We start from the raw sequence: 26,775 nt of genomic DNA on the forward strand, positions 1-26,775 counted from the left end.
CTCTTTGATTTTAAGATTTCCACATAGGTTCCTAAGATTTTTTCATACTATTTGACCCTCTCTCCTTCTCAGCTATCCCTTGTCTTCCAGATTTATAGGATTGGCTCACAAGTAGGTAGCCTCCTGAATAGCATGATTTTAGAGGTAAAGTGGCAGATCAATTTCTTCCTTACAGTTGTCCCTTCCTCCCATTTGTTGATAACTGGAATTCTATGATGCAGATTTTATATTTTAAACTTAAAACTTGGTTTATTGATGAAATGTAAATGCCTCCAGGTGAGAAGGTTCTTTAAAATGTAGTAAGTTCTATCTGATATGAATGAAGGATCTGAGAAAAGAGGAAGGGGACACAGAGGACCCCGATGTCTCAGAAGAGCAACTTCTCTCACTTTCTCATGCATTAACATTTTGCATGAGGAATGCATTTATACATTTATGCATTAATTAATGCATTCATGCATTAACATTTATGCATTCATTCCCAATTAATGAATTTGTGTTTGATTCATTAAATGCTATATGACGACGTGACCATTGGAAACCATTTGTTCATTCTTTTTACAGAGACAGAAACTGTAACTCCAAAGGGTTAAATGCATTTGTCTAAAGTCGCCTATTTGCGGCACCAGATGGCCTCCCTTATCATCTCACTAAGCTGAGCACCTTCCACTAGGTAACTGGTACCTTAGAGTCCACTCTGCTCCTCAAAATCTTTCCCAGTTAAGCCGACCTCCATGTTTACTCTCTTTTATCTGCCCTAATTGGTAGTGAGCTCTACTGCTTTAGATCTCAACCTCCAAAGTAGATCTTAAACATTTTTTTAGTTATATAAAGTTAATATATTTAAAATATGTAGTTAATTTAATATCCCTAACAGTCAAATGTATTGGTTACTGTTACATGTTACATGTTCTTTTACATTTTGATCCTGTTGACTTCAATGATTAATCCTTATAAGGAGGGTATGCTCTGTCCTTTGTATGAACTCCCAACCAAAATCTAATTCATAATTCATTAATGTTTCAAACCCTTTTTTAGTTCTGCCTACACAACATCATATGTAAAAGTTGAGGATAGATACATAGATATAAGAAAAGCTCGATAAATATATGCAGGTTTTTAAAATTGGTAACTTTAATAGAAATAGGTTTTTACGGAAGCTGAGTTTTAGGGACACCTGGGAGGCACAGTGGTTGAGCATCTGTCTACCTTTGGCTCAGGGTGTGATCCTGGAGTCCCGGGATCAAATCCCATATCAGGCTCCCTGCGTGGAGCCTGCTACTCTCTCTGCCTGTGTGTCTCTTACTCTCTCTCTCTCTCTGTGTCTCTCATGAATAACTAAATAAAATCTTTATTAAAAAAAAAAAGAAGCTGAATTTTATTTTAGACACGTTGGTTTTGACTTGATAGGAAAAAAAAATACAAATATCCGGGAGGAAATATGTTTAAAGGAAGACTAGGACATGGGAGATTGGCTATGAGCTGAGACCTATTTGCTAAGGGTGTCATTATTTTACAAAATACACTATGAAGAAGTAAAACTATAGACAGCTCAAGTGATGTATGAACATTAACTATTTTTAATCAGAATATTTATGGATGAACTTTCCGGTGTGGAGTATGTTGCTGTGGCTATCGAAATGCCAAAAACCAGAGGGCTATTTGAAGAAGGAGAGTAGAGACACATGGAAAAGAATGTAGACCAGTGAAATGGAAGCAAATGCCAGGGCAGGGACACAATAATAATAATAATAATAATAATAAGCAATTACAAGCAATATATCAACAAGTACAAAATGGCATACTACAATTATATTCCGAGGGGACAGAGGAAGGTGAGCTGAGGGAAGGAGGTTAATTGGGAAATGCTTCCTCAGGGCAATGAGAGCTGAACAAGGTCTGAAGGAAGTGATAGGTCTGAATTGGTAGAGAGCAGCAGTCAGGGAATTCAGGATGGAGGGAAGGGCCTAACCAGAAGATGAAGGAAGAAATCAAGCCATGTGTAGAGAATAACAAATGGGCCATTTTGCCTCCAGTGGAGAGACTAGGCGAAGACTATAAAGATATACTTCTAGAAAGGTTTGAAAGGGGAGTGACATGGAAGCAGCAGGGAATGGGAGTTTATAAAGAACCTCGAATGCCAATAATGTACTTTGAAAGGTACAGGCATTTTAATGTAATTTTATTACATGACTTAGTTTTCAAAATGTAGCTATTACTGAATTTCCAGTGTACAGCCTCCTGTGGTCCAAATTACATAGAAAAATGAGTTCTTCTTCCCTTCCCCCTTGCTGTTGAATCCCCCCCCCCTTTTTTTTTGTTCAACCATACCAAGAGAATAGAGAATGCCTGACAGATATTTGTTCTTGGCTAAAATTCTGTATAATGCTTTGAAATATTATTCTTCCTAGCAAATGTTAACAGTTGCTAATGTCATTCAAAAATAGTTGAGGAAAAATATGTTTGTGAAACATACAGCTTTTACTGTCAAATTATTTCTGAGTGAAAGAAAAATACGGTAGTGCTCTGCTATTTATTGAATGGGAATCCTTTAATGTTGTCAAGGATTTCATCAAACTGATGCCTTAAATAAGCAGGAAATCATGTGCCCTCTGTTTCAATGTCTGTTTCCTCATGACGAGGCAGCCACCCCACTCAGCTGTCCAGATGGGACTACCACCCATCACAGTCCTCTCAGATAGGATAACCAGAGCATAACTACTGTGGAGCAATGCAATTATGAATTTCTTGAGGGGGAAAAAGAAGAGATAAGTGCAGGGAAGTCAGCTAACGTGGTACATGGGTTGTTCCAGGCAGCAAAAGGGTTAATCAGATTTTCATTTTAGATAGTCGCCTTAGTAACAATCAGAGAGCCCAGGCTGTATCTTTTCCAATTGTAGGGAATGTTTAGATTTACAGAGTAGCTTAGCTTATTATATACCTGCCTTGATTGCTGGATAAGGCTTGTGATTAAAAACAGAATAAGATTCATTCTTATAATATTGTAAAGAAGAGCAAAACATTAAAAATGATGTCACTGGTGGTCTAGGGTTCTGGGAAATTACTGATATCGCAGCTCTAGGGGCAATGGGGTTCCTTGAAAAGTTAAAATAATGAAGGTCAGCACCTTTCGCTTCAACTTTTAGTGAAAATGAGTCTCGGTTCCCCATTTTTGAGAGTGAATCTGAATCCAGTGAATAACATTGGCTAACAATGCTCTGAGGGATTGGACATCAACCTCATTTTTCATGCCAAATTGCATTAAGCTCCCAGAGATGCATTTGTTTATATTGTGGATTAAGTGCTATGTGGCCCTTAAACCAGGAATTGAAAAAAAAAAAAAAAAAGTACGTAAGATGTTTGAAAAGTGGTTATTTTCAGAATGTCTGCAAGAGTGGACCAGTGACACTAAAATTTAAGGTCTTTAATTTATCCATTGGCCAAACAGCAGGAAAACAAACTCGACACGCTGCTCTTCACATGGCCTCAAACCTCACCTGGAGAGACAGATTTCCTAAGGGCAGAGAAAAGCATGCAGCCTGTTTGCCAAGACCAGGTCTGTCTGGAGCAGCTGCTGCCAATTAGTGACAAGTGATATGTAGTGAGGCCACGATACACATAGAGCTACCAGAGTTCAGCAGTTTCAGAAATTACTCTCTGAAACAAGAAGAACACAATTCTTAGGAGCACAGTTCATCCCTGTTCCGTGGTAGTAGCTTGGTAACCAGTGAGCCTACTCAAAACATCTCAAAAGTCAGTATGTCAGGCTCCAGTAGCCCCTGAATTTATACATTATTTACAGACAGCTTCTGACTTACTTTTGCTTATTATGTTAACTTAAAAATACTCAAAGTTCCACCTTTTGCCATTCGGCAAGTATTACATATTTAGCCAAGAGAGCCGCTGGAGAGAGATTTTAAAACACAATGACAGATGCATAAAAACTGGGAAGATTTCAAGACTGTGTCTGCTCAGATGTGGAGGAAGGGGGAAGAAAGTTTTGTAAAGAGGGGATATCTTAGGAATTACAGGTCTGTGGAGGATATTGTGAGGTAGGACACCTGTACCTCAGATGAAGACCTGTTTTGAGGAGTTGATGTGGCTCAAAAAAACACCAAGGATTAAGGGGAGAATGATTTTGGAAGCTGGGAGGCAGGAACAGAGAAGGAAGAAGGCAGAAGAAGACAAATCATATTAAAATTTTTCCTGTGGCCAGAGAAAGATAAGGAAATATCCTGCCTCCCTTTCTGTCCTTCCTCTAACAAATGACCCTTATTCTTGGACACAGGAATTTATACCTAATGTGTAGCTAGATTAAGAGCTAAATAACCTTCTTGTAATCTAACCTTGAAACTTTACCATTTGCTATATTGGGTGTATGCCAGTTCTTTGCTCAGTTTGAGTAAGATATAGATTCTTTTTGAAGAAAAAAAACAATTCAATAGAGTTCAAGGTTTTCCAGAGATTTGCAGGCTGCCATTTGAAAAACACTAAGTTAAAGAAATTAAAATATTCTATTTACTGTATTTCATATGTAAATCTTGACTACAAAAGACGTGATTTGCCATCATGCAAGGTAAAAGTTTATTTGTTTTCATGTTTGTTGTGGAAGGATCAAAATGAAAACATCAAATTGAAAAAAAAATGCCCATAAATATCCAAGACCCCAAGAGAACTGCAGCCTCTGGGTTGAGAAACACCGGTGAAGGTGAAAAATGTATTTTGAGTTCCAAATGATGCATTTTTCAAATGAACTTTTAGAGTCCATTTATAACTAGGACTCTGCGTATTTAATCATTTCACACTAATTTTTCCCTGGTTTGAATAAATGTCTTCAGCGTAGTCATCTAACATCTCCAACATAATAATGTCATTCCAACAATACTGAAAAATAAAACAAGATCGTTGACAGAAAAACAAGCTATAAATATTTGGTTAGAGTATGGAAGAAATTTTCAAATGTCTAATAATATATCGAGACTTGGTTCTTTATTAGAAAGTCTGTGAACTTTCTGTCTCCTGTGCTCTCCCTCAGCAGGGTCACTATATATTTAAATCGTCTGTGTGTCTGTAACATTTTAGCATGTGAACCAGGATATGGGTAAAAAGACAGATGTTCGAAAAGCTGAAATAAAGAAGATAATTTTCATTCCTGGGGAAATAGTGGACCTTTTACAAAGGATTATTTTCTTAGCCCTCTTTGAAATTCATGGGTAAAACTTATACGGTCACCCACTTACTTGATAGAATTGCTGTCCATCACCATCTCAAAATTTTTGCAGTTATTTTTCTTCTCTTAATTTTTCAGCCAAGCCTCTGATCGCCCTGGGAAGTTTTTATTCTGACCCTTCCACTCAATTCGTGAACCATTCCCTCTCCACAATACAAAATTAAAACTCTCAAAAAAAAATTAAAACTCTTACAGGCATTTTCAAAATGACTACTCCTTTATGATCTTTCCTATGTGCAGGATTGCCGTCATGCATAAGATGTCATCAGTTCATATCTGCTGATTGTTGATTTCACTGAAATAGAGTTAAATTGACTTCAGTCCTACTTTTCATCATAAGTAGTCCTTATCCTTGATTTTGCTTTCCACGATTTTAGTTACCCACAGTCACTGAGGGCAGGAGTAGATGAAATTCCTTGCAACCTAATGTCAGAGGATCAGTAGTAGCCTGACGCTACATCGAAGTGCCTGAGCCATTCCCCTCACTTCATCTCATCACATAGCCATTTTGTCATCTCACATCATCACAAGAAGAGTGAACACAGTGCAAGAAGATATCTTGAGAGAAAGCTCACATTCACATAACTTTTATTACAGTATGTTGTTTATAATTGTTCTTTTATTCATTATTGTTATTTATCTCTTACTGTGCCTAATTTATAAATTTAACTTTATTTTAAATATGTATATATGGGAAAAAATAGTACATTTAAGGTTCAGTACTATCCTCAGTTTCAGGCACTGGGGGTCTTAGAAGGTATCCCTTAAGGATAAAGGGAGGGGAAGACTACTTTGTGTACTTAAAATTAATGTGCAAAAAAAATTAATGTGCAGACCAAAATTATGCAAATGAGATCATATAATTAATTGGAGATTTCCAGCTGGTTGTTCAGTTGTCAGCACAGGCAAATGATGACTGAGGTCAGTAATGATGTTGCTCTACTCCACAGTTTTCTATGTGAGCAGAGCAAACTGGTAGAAAGGGAGTTGCGGGGGGAGTGAATAGGAAAAGAGTAGAAAGGGAAGGGGAAGGTAAGGAAGGAATGTGGAAACAAAAGATCACTGGAGAAGATGATTATAGACAGCCTGGGTAATTATTATTGAGTAAGTGTCAAAACATTGAAGATCAGAAGCTGCTGAATTTTAGTTACATATATAAGAACTTCAGGTAAAGAGAATAAGATGATAAGAAAAATCAGTGAAAAAACGACTTTGAAAAAGAATGTTGAATGTGTTCTCTGAATTTTAATGGAAAGAGGGGCAAGCAAAAACTGAAAGATGGAAGGAGCTCCAGGTAGCTTTGTTGGACATCTGTTATGTCCATGCTCTCGAGGGCTTCCATGCCTCTGACCCTGTGTTTAGACCAGGTCCCCATAGAATCCCTCACTTTCTAGGCTTACCCACACTCTTGTTAAGATTTGGGTATTCAGTTTAAGGCTCTGTTAAGAGGAATGTGGAGAACTTGGCTAACTTCCAGAGCAGAGCAGTAAAAATAGTACCGTGAGAAAAGATTAAGGTTCCAGAATGTCAAATCATCTTGCCCAAAAAATAGAAGACTAATACATGACGTAACTGCCTTTCAAGGTTGAAGAGATATTACCCTTCAAGTGGAATTCCATCTTCATTTTGGAAAACTGAAAGCAAGTGATTTTGCATTACAACTAGATCCGTTCAGGTTAGACCTTCTTAGGGTTACACTTTTGGTATCTAGTAGTATGCCAAATATACTAAATTCCCCATTTGTCATTAATTATCTCCAACTCACCTTTTAGTTATTTCACTTGTTTTTTATTAGCCAATCACAGATCATTATATTTTTCCAAACAATTTCAGGGGTGTGCATTATTTTGTTAAACAATATCGGAAGTCCTAGATGTTACCTTATTATTATTTCTGTTTCTAAGCCTGGATACTTTAAATATAAGCATTCCTAAGTGTTTGCTTCATATGTTTTGAAATACTCTATTGCATTTCTTTGATTTTAACTTGTTCATGTGGAATTTACTAAGAGGGATTTTTAAACCAATGCTGGTTCATTAGTTATTTTCTCAAGTTTGTAAATAGCATGGAAAAAACTTTCACTAAAAGTCACCCCTCCTTAAAATCTTAGTCATATTTTGTCTTCTGCAACAGTATATCTAAAATAGCTGAGAAATTCTGATGCCCTTTCTTTGTTTACCGATTTTAAGATCATTATGCATACTCTAATGCATAATTATAATTATGCATTCATGATGTTACTTGTGCTGGCTTAACTCAGAAATAGTGTGAAGCAGCTAATCTCGAAGCTACAGGCTGTTTCCCATCACTTAGATTCTGATCAGAGCTGTTTGTTGAGTCTTATTGGAACACGGACTCTATGTGCACCAGTCCCACGGCTGGACCCTTGTTTTATCATTAGTTTCACTCCCTGCCCTTTCTTTTTCTCTCCGAATCTGTGCTTTTAAGACAGGAAAACTACAAGATAATTTGGTTTTGTAACATATGTGTAGTCTATTCACAGTAATTAAATGAGAGGGATCTCTAAAATTATCCATTTTATTTATAATCCACATTTAGTATTATATGTCATAAAAACAGACATAGTGCCATTTCTCATGCTTGAGATTTTACTATCAACTGGCTTTATCACTGAGTTTACTTTAGTGTATTTTAAACTAGTCTAGTGCAAAACTACCACCCTTTATTCCATATGTTATAGAACAGTGTGATTTTGGGCAAAAGTAAAGTTGCTCTGTGTATCTTACACATTGTGCCCTTATCAACAATTGCAAAGTATTCATTGCATGCATATGGTAGAAAGGATGTTACCTACAACACTATAAAGGATAGTAACATTAAAAAGAAAAAAAACCTAGAGTCTTGGTTATTTGAAACTAAAATTTGGGTTAGTCTATAATAGCACAACATGGAAATATATGCCCAAACTATGCCTTACCTGGGGGTGCATAGTTTCAAAAGATATGGAAGACAGAGCCATAAATAACACAGAGCAAACTCTGTTTGCATTTGTACTTTAAACTTTCCTTTTTACAGAGTTGAATTAGGGAAAATCTACTTCACTGTGGATTAGTGACATTGTTTAGTGGTTCTCAAGTGTAATGGGAATGCAGCCCCACCAAAGAGTATGCATGGGGGATGCCTAGGTGGCTCAGCAGTTTAGCACCTGCCTTCGGCCCAGGGCATAATCAGGGAGACCTGGGATGGAGTCTTAAAAATGGAGTTTTACAGACACATAGATCAATGGAACAGAATAGAGAACCCAGAAGTGGACCCTGAACTTTATGGTCAACTAATATTTGATAAAGGAGGAAAGACGATCCACTGGAAGAAAGACAGTCTCTTCAATAAATGGTGCTGGGAAAATTGGACATCCACATGCAGAAGAATGAAACTAGACCACTCTCTTGCACCATACACAAAGATAAACTCAAAATGGATGAAAGATCTAAATGTGAGACAAGATTCCATCAAAATCCTAGAGGAGAACTCAGGCAACACCCTTTTTGAACTTGGCCACAGTAACCGGAGAAGGACAAACAGTGTATGTTCTCATTCATTTGGGGAATATGAATAATAGTGAAAGGGAATATAAGGGAAGGGAGAAGAAATGTGTGAGAAATGTCAGAAAGGGAGACAGAACATAAAGACTTCTAACTCTGGGAAATGAACTAGGGGTGGTGGAGGGGGAGGAGGGCAGGGGGTGGGGGTGGGTGGGTGACGGGCACTGGGGGGGACACTTGACGGGATGAGCACTGGGTGTTCTGTATGTTGGTAGATTGAACACCAATAAAAATTAATTTATTAAAAAAATGGAGTTTTAAAATCTTAAAAAAAAAAGGGGGGTATCCATGGAAGTATGTGTATTTGTTGAAGGGACTCCATCTTTGTTTCTTGGGGATGGGGCACCATTGTGTCATTTCTTTAATGTACTTATAACCACTGTGGTTATTTACATTTATAAGTGTTAAAGGATACCATGAATCTGTTTTTGACATCAAGAAAAGAGAGCATGGATTTTAAAGGGCTGAATAACACTAGACAAGTCTGTTCTCTAGTTTCTTCCATTTAGAGTACATGAAGTCCTAGAACAAGAAGGTGCTATATGAGTCCTAGAGTCTTGGCCTTTTCCTTTATTAATGAAGGAACTGGCTCAGGGAAGTAATGCATTTTTACCCAAGTAGGTAATCCAACCACTTAGAGAGAAAGCTTAAGTTAACCCTAAATTTAGAGAATTCACAGGTCATTTTTGAACATATCTACAACTAGCATACTAATACGAAATAGAAATTACAAAGGAAAAGGTCATAGATTTGTAATCATGGGGGATTTTGCTTTGTGTTTGGTTTGGTTTGGTTGTATTTGACAAATGGGACAACATATTTAAAATTTGAATTAAATACTTTAAATTATGTTAGTCACATTTAAGACTGTTCCAGTGCATGCTTTGAGCAAAATCTGCACTATTTAAAATTTTTGAACTAGCTCAGAAATTCTCAATTTAGAGTCCAATGCAGGAGAATGGCATAATTAGGAACTCAATGTCTAGAGCCTTTTCAAATTATTTCCCAGATGCCCTACAAGCAAATTTTTAGATCTTGTAGGTACTAGTAAAAATGATAGGTAGAAAATTTGGAGTAATTTCAACAGAATACATTATTTTATAAGCAATATGTAGGGATCCCTGGGTGGCGCAGCGGTTTGGCGCCTGCCTTTGGCCCAGGGCACGATCCTGGAGACCCGGGATCGAATCCCACGTCGGGCTCCCGGTGTATGGAGTGCCTCTCTCTCTCTCACTGTGTGCCTATCATAAATAAATAAAACAAAAAAAATTTAAGCAATATGTAGAGTTTTTCATCATACAAGGTAAGATTTTATTCAAGCAACCTTAAGTTGCCATTAAAATGTTTTCATTGTGCTGCTAGTGGTATGGTTATCTCCCCACTAGCCAATTTATCGAGTAGTTAAAAAATAAAAAGATTGGTCAAAATAGTAAAATCTCCTATATGTTTATAGTATGCTACATTGATCACTCTGTTGATAGAATAAATTAAATAGGCATAAGAATTTTCACAGATATTAATTAGTTCTTAAATCTTTCCCCATTTTCCCAAATCTATATACATAATAATTATAAATGAACACTTACTATTTGTCAGGTATCAGTGTAAGTGATCCTTTTTTTTAAGATTTTATTTATTTATTCATGAGAGACACAGAGAGAAAGAGAGAGAGAAAGAGAGAGAGAGAGGCAGAAACACAGTCAGAGGGAGAAGCAAGCTCCCAATGTGGGACTCAGTCCTGGGACTCCAGGATCAGGCCCTGTGCTGAAGGCAGGTGCTAAACCACTGAGCCACCCAGGGATCCCAGTGTGAGTGATTAAGTGCTAATTTATCTCACATCACATCAACCCCATGAGGTATTATTATTCTCATTTTACAGATGAGGGAACTGATGAACAGAGAAGTAGAGTTTACTGACCAAGATCACACCATAGATGAATAGCAAAGGTTGGATATAAACTTAAACAATCTGATGCTAGAACCCATGATTCTAGCCACTGTGTTAACTGCCTGTCTGTTAAGTCTGTAGTATATGAAACTGAGGTTCCTGCTTCTTTTCCTCATCGTTCTTATCACATTGATTAAAAATATTAGGTGTCATAAACAATATTTGAATTACAACTGAACTATTTGGTTTCAGACCTATTGAATCAAAAGAACAACCTTTTTTTCCACCTCTGCTCCATTTCAACCCAATTGTTTTTACTGAGGCTCCTTTTTAAATCACCAGTTTGACTTTGAACTCCTGTTGGCAGGTGAAACTGCTCTAAATATGTTTTGGTTCAATCTGCCTGTGAGCCAACCCAGTTTAAGTTGGGGAGCATGCTAACTAAACCCAAATGGAGATATTTCTTTAAATGGAGACTTCCCTCTCCACCCCGCACTCTGCCCCTATCAGGGAGCAAGGCTATATAATGTAGTTGAAATTCCTTAAGTGGTTGCTTCTAGAAGTTCTGAAGAGTGGAATTGACCAGTCAGGCATGAAGCCCTGACTAGACTGCCTTGCACCCCAGAGTGCATAGTGATGCCTCACTGTGAAATACTGTGTGGAGGCTCTGTTCTGTCTGTTAACCAGTTGGGCACCAAGAGAATCCATTATTCTTTTGTTTCTGTGTGATCACTGCTAAATTGAGTGAATTTTAGCCTAAAAACACTTTGGATCTCATTGTGAATTCTGCTTATGATTGGAGATGTTTATATAGGCTTTTTTAAAATCAATTGTTAAGCTATAAACATTTCTATAAGTGTAAAAATGACTGTAGTCATAAAAATAAAAATATTAAAATTATTGCCTATTTTTAAATATTTTTAATATTACTAACTAGACTATGTTCAGTTCTGTTCCTCTGATACCCACTTGATGCCTGATATTGGTATTTAGTGTCTCAGCTAGACTTTTAAGACTCAAAACTGTGCAAATATGAGAAATAATTCACTATAAACCTATAAATTTCACAGCTCAAAAAACCCTGAAGGTTATTAATGAGGCACCATGCAATTAGCTTATACAAAGTGCAGCTAGGAATCATGCATAATGTAAAACAGAAACTGCTAACCACTGACTCATGGAAGATCATTTAGGCTAGTTTCCATGGACTTGAAGAATTGATATTTAACACAATTCCTAAGAAGATTCTTATTACTTTAACACCATGGAAGGAATTTAGTTTCTTATAGATTTGCTAACAGAAAAATAGGAACAGTTCCTGGTTAGGTCAGTTTCCAACAATGTGAATTTGGACAAGTTGTTTAATATTTTAAAGTCTCAGTTTTTACCCATACAAAATGGACATAAACATAGAGTTGTGAAAATTAATTCAGAAAGTAATGCAGCACCTAGAATTTTAGCACATAGTTAATGCTTAATGAAATGTTAGAAATCATGTATTAGGGAAATGTGTCACTTTGCCATCCAGGCAAAATTCTTGTTTTACTGGAAATTCTGCATTTCAATGGAAACAAATTTCTTTAGGAGTATGAGAAGCATAAGCCAAACACTTGCATAGAATAACATGCCTGTTACTGCTTTAAACTCATTACATACATTAAATCATTTAATCCTCAAAATAATCCTGTGACTTAAATACTTGTATATATTTATTTTAGAGATGAAGAAGCAGAGTAGTTTAGTAACTTGCCCTAGGTCATACAGCTACTGGAAAGAGATGATGGTGCAGGCTCAATCAGCTTGGCACCAAAGTACAAGTTTTAAAATTTGACTATTAATAAAGCATATTATGTGTGACAGTGAGTACACACTTAAGATAGTATATACATAATTCATCTTGGCTATATTTCACAAAATACTTCAATTTTTGAAATATTTTTCAATATATTTTTATATACTTTATTTAGTAACAATAACAATTAAGTGGATATATAGTAAAATGATGTTGATAGAAGTGCATGACTTAAACCAATCTATAAATATTAAAGATTCATAACTGGGTTTTAGATATAACTATTAAAAATATAAGCTACATTTTTAATAGACTTTCAATGTATATTAGGGAAAGCCTCAGTATTTTTAACTTCAGAATTAAGGTATGATCCTAAATTGTTGTGAAAATCCTTTAAGATGAGTCTATTACCTACTTCTCATTTATTGCTACACTGTCATTTGGTCATGGACCATCAAATATGCATTGAGATTTCCAAATGCATCAGTCATATACTTGAAATATCATGAGCTTGATTATAAATATTGATTTAAATAATCTATATGCATGTCACTTAGGCATTTTTACTATCAATACATTGTAAGCATCTAGGGGAAGTGTAACTCATCTTTCATCATTCTGTTCTTAGGAGTTTTATATGTAGTATTTAATAAATGTTTATTGAATGAATAATAAATATACCTAATTTCTAGTAAAGTATAAAGTGATTATTGTCAAAGCAGAATAACCTAAATAAGTCTCTCAAAATAGAAATGGCATAGAGATATCAAAAAATTATGCTGCTCAGTCATTACTAATTAGAATGATTATACATAAAGTTACATTTTTTATGTGGCAAAAACCATATCTGGACAATCTTGGTCCAACCTTGAATATCCTGCATATGCAGCTAAATGCAGAATTTAACCCCTGGTATTTGAGTTCAGCCATTAAGTTTTTATAGATGTGTTAGTTTGTCATGTTAACATTATTTAAATATTCTTTCTAGGGGTGCCTGGGTGGTTCAGTCGGTTAAGCATCCAACTCTTGGTTTCAGCTCAGGGCATGATCTCGGGGTCCTGGGATCGAGCCCAGCATTGTGCTCCCTGCTCAGCAGGGAGTCTGCTTGAGGATTCTCTCCCTCTCCCTATGCCCCAACCCCCACTCATGTGATCTTTCTCTCTCAAATAAATAAATAAATCTTTAAGGAAATAGTCTTTCTAGCATACATGTTGATGCTTTTATTCATATTTCCATTCCTTTTGTAAAGAATATGCCTTGAGAAGCTTGTGCAAGGGCAGTATTAGTAAAGATTTATCTCATTTGGTTCTGATATCATAGCATATTCCCTTTAGTGGCCCTACACCCACAGGTATATTGGCCAAAGATTTCCCCTGGATTGGGAGCATGTAGAGGTGAACCTGTTTCATTGGTCAGCATCCCCTCCTGCTTGTTTTTCTCCACGGAAAACAAGGCAGCCTGCCTCCAGAAGAGAAGGCCCCGCCCAGTGACTGGGCACTTGACCTTTATTCCTGGGAAGTACAGAATTAGTAGTCTTTCTGCATCTGTTGATTTGGAGAAAAATACTGAAAACTACTCTCATGGTCAGAGTCTTACTTGAGATACTTAATTTAAGTGTTTGCAATATTCTTGTTATTAAAATGTCTCACAGATTAGATAAACTTTGTTCCACTACTCTCTAGCACCTTCACACTTCTGCCAGCTAGACTGCCAAGCTTTTAAGCTTTTGCACCCAACTTTCAATAACTTGTCTCATAAAAATCTGCTTTCCCAAAAGGTGCTATATTTATCACAGCACCTACTACTATATGATTTAACAATGCCATCGTTTTTCTTTTATCTCTTTGGAGGAGACCCCTTTCGCATTCCTATTCTTGCGGTTTTGCCATAGGCTCATACTATCAATTTCAAATATCAGGTTATTTTAAGTTCAAGATATAGGGGAGTTCTGAATAATTTATGGTTATAGACAAAAATGAAGATACACACATCATGAAAACAAAATGTAATTAAAAGGAGGAAAAAAAAAAAAAGAAGGCAGCCCCAGTGGCTCAGCGGTTTAGTGCCTTCTGCCCAGGGCAGGATCCTGGAGACCCGGGCTCAAGTCCCACGTCGGGCTCCCTGCATGGAGCCTGCTTCTCTTTCTGCCTGTGTCTCTGTCTCTTTCTGTCTCTCTCTGTCTCTGTCTCTCTCTCTCTCTCTCTCTCTGTCTCTCATGAATAAATAAATAAAATCTTTAAAAAAAAAAGAAAAAAAACCTCTTTGCATTTGGTTTTAAAATTTACTATAAGGGCACCTGGGTGGCTCAGCGGTTGAGCATCTGCCTTTGAATCAGGTCGTGATGGGATGGATCCTACATTAGGTTCCCTGCAGACAGCCTGCTTCTCCCTCTGCCTATGTCTCTGCCTCTTTCTCTGTGGCTCTCATGAATAAACAAATAAAATCTTTTTAAAAAATTTACTATACTGTTAATATCAGGATTGCCCATTTTCTTTGGAGGGAAAGGGCTGATATTAAGATTGGCTAAAATGGTAACAAGGAGACAGTCCAAAAGGTGTCCAAAAGTTCATTATGTGGGAACCCTGGGTGGCACAGCGGTTTAGCGCCTGCCTTTGGCCCAGGGCGCGATCCTGGAGACCCGGGATCGAATCCCACGCCGGGCTCCCAGTGTATGGAGCCTGCTTCTCCCTCTACCTATGTCTCTGCCTCTCTCTCTCTCTCTGTGTGACTATCATAAATAAATAAATAAAAATTTTAAAAAAAGTTCATTATGTATTGTAGTGGATTAATTCATGAGGGACAGATGTATCTCAGTATCTGAGGATGACTTTTTATAGGATAGAGCTTTTTCTTTCTTCCACAGAATGCCTTAGAGGTAAATCTTAAAAAGAGACTGCTGAATAGAATTGACTACTATTTTTTATGTGTAAATAGGTCATCGATAGTGGTATGTGTGTATATATATCTGTTACATGCTCTGTGTAATTCTTCATACTAACATTTTTATTTTGACCACACACTTTCTTTGACCCCACCATTTTCCCTGTATTAATATATCAAGGCAAAGTAAATTAGATGGCTGTATTTACTGCTTCAACAATAAAAAGAAAAAAAATAGTAGCATTTCCTTAACCAAGTGTAAGCCCAGTGTGTTGAATTTTCATATATATCTTCTTTACACTCAAGATTTGTGTTTAGACTTGACAAAGATTCTATTGTAGAAAGCCTTATGATCTTATTGTTAAGTTGTAATAAGGACATTGGAGATCGTCTTACAAAGGAGAAAGATGAGACCCTGAATGGTTAAATGATTGGCCCTGGGTCACACAGCTGGGATCATGGCTTTCCGAGTCCCTGAACCCCGCCACAGGTTTCGATGAGGAGGGATACTCAAGAGCAATTTACTTTTTCCTTCCCGGGGCTTCAGTGCTGACACTCTTGCACATTGCACAAGGTGCAAGCCCAGAAATTCTGCCAGGAGCAAAACAACACTCCTTAAACACTCTGTGACTTTCAGAACTGTATAAAATAAAAGGTTGAAGTTAATGGTTGCCAGCTTGGAGGGAGTAGTTCCTCTTTGGAGCCAAATATATGTGGAGAACAGATGAGACTGTGGGAGTGAGTTGGCAAAAGGGAAAGAGAATGAATCTATTCTTTTTTTTTTTAAATGAAAGTATAATAAATATCTGGATGACTTACATGTTTATTATTCATTTAGAGATTCTTCCCATTTGAAAAATGAAGTATCTGAATCTTTAATGTGAGTATTCTTGAATAATAATTTTATATTTTCTTCTAACTCTCATGTAGTAATCTTGTCTTTTTGGAAATAGATTATTTTAATGACCTGGTTATATGGAACTATTTGTGTTCACTTTCTTAAAAGATCATTATTTCTTATGCCGAAATTCCTGTATTTAAGCAGTGACTCATGTTGTGATAATGGGTTTCCATAATTTTGAGAACTAAAAGCAAATATACCTCAGAGATAAAGATAATTTAAATTTTTGGTTCATAGAGATAAAACTGTCTTTGACATAAGGAGTATGGATATAGTAGCCAAGAATTCTATCATTTTATTTCACACTCATTTTGTTTTTGAAAAGTCTCTTATCTTGTTTGAGATCCCACATACCACAGTGATCTTAAAGATGCTTGTTAGCAGAAGCTCACTGGGATTTCACTTTCATGCTCTCCTTAAGGGATATTTTGTAGAACTGTGCTCAAGAGAAACGCTACTCTAATGAAACCTTCCTGGGATTTTCATTCATAAATCTGTTCTGTGGCTAATGGTATGGTGTAGTGGTCCTTGTTAGAGCACACTACTGATGCCTTTCCAATTTAGACTTCTCACATTTTCTAATTTAAGAGCACTCTTAATTTATTTGAACTTGAATTTGAAAATGTGTCTAGCACATCAATTTTTTTCAAGCAATGGAAATTTGATAACCTTTTACTAAGTTGAGTTTTGTTGTTTCTTAAACAATTACTGTAGGCAAAATACTTAGTATGAGTTTGGAAGTTCCTGAAGTTACTTCTTCATTTAAAAAATTTTAAAGTTTATTTATTCATTTAAGTAATCTGTACACCAAGCAAGGGGCTCAAACTCACTACCCCAAGGTCAAGTTTCATGCTCTTCCAACTGAGCCAGCCAGGCACCCTTAAAGTTATTTCTTTAAATCTGTTCGTACGTCTCTTTCTCTCAGTCTCTGTCACTCTCTCTGTGTGTCTCTCATTTTTAGACACAATAAACAAAGGGAAGATAGCAACTCTCATGCAAGGAACATCCAATGTAGTTCAGGGGCCATTTTATTCCTTTTTTTTTTTTAATGTAAGTACATGACTTTAATGGACACCCACTCATGTCTGAATGATGTCTGGCATTCGTTAGTCATGGAGAATACTTAGGTGTTATTGCTGAGAACCTGTTTGTATATCATCACACAGATAATGTTGACCCTAAAGGACCACATAGAATAGAGTTATTCTGTTTCTGTAGTTTAAAGTGCTCCTCTGTTTTTTTGGGAGAAAAGAAATTCTTGGCCTCACTAGCATCAAGCTCAAACATTTCACATGATGTCCTATATTAACTTTTTAAAGGATGTTTACTAAAAACAGTTTTATTAGGTGGAAATCATATTGAATGTTTTATTTTTTTCAAAGATTTTATTTATTTTTTAAGTAAACGTTCCACCCAATGTGGGGCTCAAACTCACAACCCTATGATCAAGAGTCACATGTGTCCCCAACTGAGTCAGCCGGGCACCCCCATACTAAAAGTTTTGTAGTTCCAGTCAAATCAGTAATGTTGAGACTATATGCCATACACAGAATTGCTGAACACACTATTGTGTAGGGCCTTAAGTTACATTACTTGACATTTCTCCCCACTCTTGGTAGTCCAAGATTTTAAGTTATGATGCCCACATAGGATAGTCGCTGAAGGGAATTTTTAAATTTAAGCTCACTGTCACTAGAGACTTCACACAGTTAAAGGGAGAGTGATACAATGTTTTCATGAGTGTCGAATTGTGTTTGAATTTAATTCCAGTGTGGAGAACTGCTTGGATATATTAACTGAAACTTTTACTGTGTAGTAAAGTACAAGGTCAAATCACATACAGTACCATTTTTTCATTTGGTTGTAGACAATAATTCAGTTGGGGGAGATTGGCCACTTTTCTGGTTCTAACTCTGTAAATCTAATGTCTACAGTAATTTGGAAAATTTTCTATGCCTACTATCAAATATGTTTTTATAGCTGAGAGAATAGAAACAGCGATGAATTGTTAAAACAGCTATGAATTTTGCCAAATAGGTTTCAGCCCTCTTCACCTATTGCCCAGTTAAGGAATCAGCATACTGAGAGCATTTTTATCACCATCAAACTACATCTCATGGGATTGGCTTGAGATTCTATAATGAGATTTTGTTATATTTCCTCAACTAAAGTCAATGGAGGCCAATTTTTTCATCAAGTGACATTTCTAGCTCTTTTAAAAGGCTGTAAAGTCCAGCTCTTCTTATAGGTCAGATTTTCCTAAGACTTCTGGCTCTTCCTAAGCCTCATTTTGGAAATCTTCAACAAATATTCCAGCAAAATTTGGAATCCCTAAGACAGCATTATGTCACCAGTTTCTTGGGTTAGAATTATCCTCTGTGCTTTACCTTTGGGCTGTCTACTTTTATCTCCATTAACCTTTTGGCTTGAGTATAAACATTTATTGAAGGCTACCTCCTTTGTCGGTCCAGTAACTCCAAAGGTTAGTGAGAAGTGGATGCCAGTTTGACCTCTTTTATCCACATTAGATGATTCTAATTATTCCTAAGAAATGACACTTTTGACCCATTTTGTCCTTGTCAAGTTTGTCTAGTTGTAGGCTGTCGAAGCATGAAACTCTGGGTTCAAACAGTGTCCAGGAGTGCACATTTTTCTAACTTACAATGTGAGCCTCAAAAGTGCACACTATTTCTTTTTTCTTTGTAAAACATTCCAGTTTAACTGAAACTCAGGGCTCCTGTTATGTACTTTCAATTGATTTATTACTGAAAGAGGCTGTCTAGCTGTGAAGTGTAAACTTTAACCTGTAAAAACCTATGGGTTATTGAATACAGGAAAAAAAATGACGAAAACCTTTGCATAAGTGAGGATAAGCTAATTTTGCTGAGGTTGCAAGCAACTCTAATATCACAGCAGCTTTTAACATAAAGAAGTTTTATTTCCTTATCACACTTACATGGCCATTGTGATTCCCAGGGCTTCCTCTTCACACACTTCCACGATCACTTCAGCAAAAGCAAGGTGTGATGGTGAGTCTGTTGGCTCTTACAGCTTCTCTGTGGCAGTGACACAGGTCATTCCTCATTCAATTTTATTGGTCCAAGGAAGTCATATGTTCATACCTAACATTAAAAGAGATCTGGAGGAGATCCCTGGATGGCTCAGCAGTTGAGCGCCTGCCTTCAGCTCAGGGCATGAACCTGGAGTCCCGGGATCGAGTCCAGTGATGGAGTCCCACATCAGGCTCCCTGCATGGAGCCTGCTTCTCCCTCTGCCTGTCTGTGTGTGTATGTGTGTGTGTGTGTGTGTGTGTGTGTCTCATGAATAAATAAATAAAATCTTTAAAAAAAGAGATCTGGAAAGTGGAGAGTTGGAAACAACTGATAGTGGCACTAGTGACTACCACCATGTTTAAATTGGATGCTTAAAGAGTTTCTGTCTTGACTTTTATGCTGATAACAACAAACATGACCAACACCTGAGGAACAGGATTCACTAAATCCTTTTTTTTTTTTTTGGTACATTTTTAATTTACTTATTCATGTAGCTCTTCAGGAAAAGTTTGATGTGCATTTACAAGTGCACTAAAAACACTGTGTGGTTGTTTTCTACAACTTTCTTTGAGATGGAAATTATTTGGCAGATGTGCATGCTGAAATTCAGGACATTGGAGTTTGGGTGGTTTTCCAGTCACAGAGCCTGCCCATAGCATGTAGTAGGATTCAAACCGAGGCCATCTGACTCCCAAGAATAGTAATGTCCTTTTATTCCACCCCAACTGTAATGGTGAATCATGAAATGTTTTAAATACTTAATTGTAGATGTGGAAATTATCATAGTTACCACTGTGTATTTTCTTGTACTTGAAGACAAGAACGTTAAGCATATCTAATGATTGTGGAACGGCAACGTAGATTTGATGTTTATTCCGACTAAGAAGTAGCACTTTCATGCTTTTGAGTACATTTGATAAGTCTTTTTTTTTTTTTAATTGTGAGTCAGTAAATCTGAATGCCTTTCATATTGGTTTTCTATTGCTGCTTAAACAAATTACCACAAATTCAGTGGCTTAACACAACACGAATATATTGTCAGTTCTGTAGATCGGAAGCCTAGTATCATTCTCACTAGACTAAAACTAGGGTGTCAGCAGGATGTTTTCCTTTCTGGAGGTTCTAGAAAAGAATACCTTTCCCACCCTTCAAGTAGCAGAATTTTCAGTTCCTTGAGGTTTCTGAACTGAGATCCCTGTTTCCTTGCTTCCTGAAAGTAGGAGTTACCCCAGTCTCCAGACACCAAGTGTTCCTTAGTTTGTAACAATCAGTAAGCTGTCTTCAAAGGCAAAGGCGTGGAATCCTTTTCATATGGAATCCCTGTGATCTACTGTTTTGCATTTCTCTTCTATATGTAAAAACTCATGTGTTTAGATGGGGTCTTTCCAGATAGTCTAGGATACTCTCACCATTTCATGCACCTAAGCCTTAATCACATCTTTATAAATCCTTTTCCCAAGTAAGGTAACCTATTCAGAGGTTCCAGGAAATTAGGGCATGGACATTGTTAGGAAGTTGTTGTTTTTCTATCACAGCTTTTATATCCACTCTCTTTCCCAATATATTGTGCCAACTGTATCCTCCATAGGATGCTAATAAACATCTTGGTCTTATTTGTGAAATTAGGGAATTAAACTCTGAACTTTAAAGTTGCTTCCAGCTCTTAACATTCTAGACTTGTATGAGTCCTTATGATAGAGACATGGGAAAGTGAACCTAATGATCAATGTGGATATTATTGTTATTTTCTATTCATGGATTTTGCTGGAGTGTAGATTTCATATAATCCTGGATAACTCCTTCCTTCTCACACTTGGTAATCTTCTTTGAAGTCAGTCAATCTCTACAAAAGTTGACTTCTTCAGAAAGAAATTGACTTACCTCCTCAAAACTGTAATAACTGGTCCCTTGAGATTTTTTTATCTACTTATTATTTACTTTACAGCTTGGGTATAGCTTTCAGCAAGTCTTCACTACATTTTTGCTTTTGCTTTACTGGTTTAGAGTAAAATAAATTGTTTTTCTTTCAATTCAGTTTTTAATAAGTCAGATTCTACTACCTATGCCCAAGTGTAATAAAGGTTTAAAGTTTTAAAAGGTATGATACATAACTTACTATTAAGGAAAGATACTAAATTATTTTTATTTGTATCATAAAATTAATTCCTTCAGATCTTAATTTATGTACTAAATGGAGAAATGTTAATACCTAAGTCCTAGAGTTTAAAAATCAAAAATAATTGACGGGAAGTACAACACCCAACACTTAGTGCTCAATAGATGTAAACCACCAATATTGTTTTAACCATAGTAGTAGCATGGAGGTGAACAAGTTATCCCTGTTTGCCTAGAAATTTCCAGTTTAAGTGCAGAAAATCTAGTATCCTGGGAAACCCTTCAGTCCCAGGAAAACCCAGATGGTTGGTCACCCCAGGAGTGGTAGTGTCTGGAAACAGAGCTAGAGAGATAGAAATGGGGTCATCCTTCTACCAGCTATTTGACCTAAAAGAAATTATTTATCTGACTTTCAGAGGGTTTTTTAAAATCTGAGAATGGACATGAAGACTAAATAAGTAAGGAAGTATCTAAAAAAATACTTGCACAAGTAGCATAAGTAGTAGTACCCTTATTCTTCCTGGTTAAACTATCTTCACTGGTTTTCTTTGCTTAGAAATATAAGCATAAAAGGTTTAGCCTGATAGGAAAGATCCTTCAAAAAAGTGCTTCTAACCTGCCCTTCCAAACACATTGCTGTTCTTTTTCTTCCACTGTTATTTCCTCTATAATATCTTCCCAGAATCCACACAGCAGAAGTTTCTATCCTGCCTTCTATTAATCCCAAAACAATTTGCATGTAACTTTACACTCCTTACCATGCTACTTTTTGCATTATATTAAACTTTTTCTTATGTATCTATATCTTTCACCAAAAAAGATGTCCTCATATTCCTAGCATCAAACACAGGACCAGGAGGAAGGTGGTTTGTATAAATGTTTCTCATAAATGAATGGAAGATGACAGTATCAGCAAATCAGTTGATTTGCTATACACTAAAAAATTCCCTAAAGAATTTAAGTAATCCATGTCTATTTTTCATATTATCTGTAGAAAATTGTAAAAACTGGTTGTGTAGAAAACTATGTGGCTTTAAGAACTACCGAGCATAGAGATTAAATAAAAGACATGTCTTTCCCATGAAATAAGAGTAGAGAAGAAATGGGGGGTGCTTGTTGAAATATGTTCTTTAAAACCAGAAGAAAGCAGATGTTACAAATAAGACCACGAAATCTCCTACATATAGGTTTCTTGAAATGGTGGACTCTCTCTCCTATGACTTGTTCTGCTTACTGCTTGGAGACCTGCTGACCCTGATCTGTGAATTTACCTGTTTCTCTGGTAGCGAAAGAAGCTGACATATGTATAATTAAGACAATATTTAATTGGATATGGGTTATTATCATTTCAGATTGAAGAAGCCTGCTTGTCCTCAATCCTGTTTTCAAATGGAAATAAATAAAAATGGTCACTCAGACTAATAACCATAAAGATAACTTGTTAACATTTCTGCCTGTATTGTTAAAAAATGATATAATATAAAATTACTTCTTTCCTGTAGGGCTTTCACATAACCATCCTTAAAGACTATGCTCTTAGGGATAATTACTATAGTTTGTTGCTAGAGAAGTTTCTCTGAATGTGTAAAACACCAGATAACTGTTTGCCAAATATTAAGATATGTAATTGAAAAATTAGGAATTTAAAATGAATCAAAGTATGAATATGAAAAATTAGTATGCTAGTATTTCTCACAATTGATCTGGTTTACCATCTCTTTTAATACTTGAAATACTTTTTCAGACTTCTTTTTTTTAATTCATCCATTATGGTTGATTTTTTTCTCATTACACAGTATATTTTATGGTAGTTTTATCTCTTATAAATATAATTGATACTTCAAGAAATGGGTTAACATTAATCTTATGCCTAGCTGTCAATATGGGTTTGCAGCTAACAATAGATCCGTGTCTCAGGCACTATCATTGTTGTCATTCAGCGGGTGAAATGGGTTTTCCAGATTCCTGATGGATTTGAAATGACCAGATTACATGGAAGTTCTCAATTGAATACTTATTAATGCCAATTTGAGAATTTTTCGGCAAAGTCCCAGAATGAGCGTAGACCTCTTTTGCAGGATCATATCTAGGTGAAGATTCAGTTCAAAAATTACCTTGAGACCCTTCCATTGTACTCTGTGTTGTGGTTTTGTGATATTTGATATACAGACATGGTCTGGTGGATGATAAAAGTCTGAATGCTAGTTCACTGTGACTCATCGAGAAACTGCTCTTTCTTGCTAAAGCTCACTTGCTTCCTCCCCAGTTTATTTCCTGCCATGTTTAACGTAATTAAGGACAAATAATTTGGATGTCCAACAGCTTAACATGATGAACTTTTTAGCTTTATATTTAAAATGTGCAGCTGGAAATATTTTGTTAGAACTAGGGTGTGTGTCTCCCTGCTTCTGTGCTTCTCAGAGCGAGGGATGTCATGCTTTAGCTGCTCTGCAACTGAATTTATTCACGATTCCTCTTTTATAGTCTTTCTGGAGACAGTGTATGGTGAATCATTAGCATTATTATTATTTCAGTTACACTCGGACTACATATCCATACTTAGCAAAGGAGGTTGGGGAGATTTCATTATTCTTTTGAAATAATTTCCTACCTCTAATATAAATGTTGCTCAGGATAGAGCTTTGAAATGGATCCTGATTCTTTAAATTCTTTCCTGTCTGTTTCAGGAAATAGTGAGATCCTGTTGATAGTAAAGTACAATGTGTCTAAAGTTCACTTCTAAACACTCTGCTCTTTGCAATGAAAGTCATCTGCATTCTCTTTATAATTCAGAGCCACAAGAGATGTGTCTAATCTTGGAGATCTGATCCAGTATCATTTAGGAAAAAAAAAATCCTTGATAATAATTCTACCATTCAGATTAGTGAAAGCAGTAAAGCCTTACAGCTTCTGTCGTCTTAAAAAGATATTATGAGACAGGGGAATAAGGACTTGATTATGGTTTGGGAGATTTAGTTGTTTGTAAAAATAAAATGATTAGTACAGTTATTATTCAAGTTTTTAATCAACGAAAGCAAATGGCATCTGTTTGTTATCATTCTTTCTACAGAAGACAAAGGCTCAGGTCCCAATGGTGCTGACTGCTGGTCCCAAGTGGCTACTGGATGTGACTTGGCAAGGAGTGGAAGACAACAAAAACAACTGCATTGTGTACAGCAAAGGTAAATGCAAGATCATTTCCCTCTCTTTGCAAGTCTTGGAACCTGATCATTGCAGGAGCACCAAGTGAGCTGGAATGGGAATGCGAAGTGAAATGTGACCCTCTCTCTTCCTTTTTCCCTCAAGAATCTCTCTTACCTGTGTCTCCAGCAAAGCCTACTGGGCTTTTTCTGCACAATATATGAGAGAAAGTGTTAGACCCTTAATGACTTAGCACTGCACACATTTGCCTAACCCTGTATTTGAGTGGCGTGACGGGTACCTTCCTCGCTGTTAGCTTTTTGGTGGTCAGTTTGATGAGATCCCACGTTCCTCTCTCTTAGACATTATCTACAGAAAGTAAATTCCTCTTGAAGTTTAGCAATTCGTGTCAAGGTGCATGCTCCAGGAGGCACTGCATTCCAGCCGCTTTCTTGAAATCACTTGTGATGAGGATAGCTGAAAATGAAACCATAGCAAAGACTGAGAATTCTTCCCCGTGGTGATTTCTGAAGGGCAGGAGGCAAACAGGCAAAGAGGAAGCCGATGGCTTTCAGAGCTTTGTCTTTGATTTGCTCAGTGTGACATCAACCTAGACCCATCATATAGACATAAGCCCCTCTTGGTGTGTGGTGTGGCGTGGGGCACTTTTCTCCATATTCAAGTTAAGGGGCTCAGCTCTGTACTCTTAGAGCAAAATCCCTAATCGTGCTTCTTCGTAAATATTGCAAAACCTTGGGCTTCTCATGTTTAATTTCTTTTAGCTTTCTTTTTTAACCAAACAGACCTACTGAGATCAAAGATGTATTTGCACGCTGAACCTAGAAACCATAGAAGCATACAAGGGAACAAGCAAATAAGCACCCCTATCAATATATTAACATATAAAACACTAATCATAACATCAAAGACTCTTAAAAACTTGCTAGAAACAATTACAACTTGTTCCTATAATCATTACAATTTGTACACTTATAAGAGGATTGCCTTTAAACTACCATAAGCCTTTGAAAGTTGAAACACCGGAAAGAGAATTAGCAAGCTAAAAAAACAATCTGCACACCAGGATCTGATTATATTCCTTTTCCTTCCATAATTGCTGGTCCCAAACCCACTCATTTTCTAACCTGAAATACCTGTGATATGCTGGTGGGAGCTTTTAACTAGAAGGGAGGTGAGATTTTCCCAGGATATGTCAGTATGATCTATCACAGTGGTAGGAAATGGTATAGTGAACCAGTTTACCAGTGCCTACATGTAGAATGCAAAAATACAAAAGACGCCTTGGAATGTAGGATTAATTACTAGGAATAAATTTTTGTTATATAATGTCTTATTTCCATGATGGCAAAATAATATGGAGGAACCAAAAGAAAAGCTGTTCTCTTGTCATAATCCAAATCCATTGCATTTTTAAGTCCCCCATTCTTTTGGGAGCAATGATTGTTATAGTGTTACATACAGAAAGAAATAAGGCAAGATTGCAATTCTATGTTCAGTGGAGTACTTTAACTTGACCATGTTTATGTGTATTTTGGTTGGCTATATGTTGTCTTTTGGCAATAAACAACTTGGGCAATTTATAGAAGGTTACTAATTAATTAAGTTGTAAAACATGCATTGAGCCCAACTACATGCTAGCCTTGTACAAGGATACTAGTAGCCACCGTTACTGAGCACTGCTGAATAGTACTTCCATACCATATCATATGCATTTTTCTCATTGTTCTTTATCATCTTGTTTATGATCATTATTATATAAATTCAAGAAAAGAGTAAAAAAGTTAAAAGTTAGAAAAAGGCAAAAAGGATCCCTGGGTGGCTCAGAGGTTTAGCGCCGCCTTCAGCCCAGAGCGTGATCCTGGGGTCCCGGGGTCAAGTCCCACATCAGGCTCCCCTCATGGGAGCCTGTGTCTGTGTCTCTGCCTCTCTCTCTGTGTGTGTGTCTCTCATAAATAAATAAATAAATAAATAAATAAATAAATAAATAAAATAAAATATTTTAAAAAAAGAAAAAGGTAAAAAGTTATTAAGTTTTAGCAAAAGGAAAAAGTAAATAGTTAGCTATTACTGCCTGCCTTTCTGATTTACTCTGTAATAACTAAGGGTAAGAACTATGTCTTAGTCACAAGGATGGGAATATCCTTGGTGAGCTATGCTTCCTGTACAAAAAAAGCGCTAAATAAATATTGAT

General features: G+C 36.5%; 1 protein-coding gene across 3 annotated transcripts in view; it reads left to right on the plus strand.

Moving 5' to 3' along the window:
- The window catches only part of ZFPM2 (zinc finger protein, FOG family member 2), a 456,593-nt gene that overhangs the window by 271,570 nt on the left and 158,248 nt on the right, over positions 1 to 26,775 (plus strand). For all 3 annotated transcript variants that reach the window (XM_055314244.1, XM_055314245.1, XM_055314246.1), the window contains one exon: positions 24,493 to 24,604. In XM_055314244.1, coding sequence (XP_055170219.1) covers positions 24,493 to 24,604 — 112 coding nt within the window. The remainder of the gene's footprint in view (positions 1 to 24,492; positions 24,605 to 26,775) is intronic.

Source organism: Nyctereutes procyonoides, unplaced genomic scaffold, assembly GCF_905146905.1.
Source record: "Nyctereutes procyonoides isolate TBG_1078 unplaced genomic scaffold, NYPRO_anot_genome, whole genome shotgun sequence".
Classification (NCBI taxonomy): Eukaryota; Metazoa; Chordata; class Mammalia; order Carnivora; family Canidae; genus Nyctereutes; species Nyctereutes procyonoides.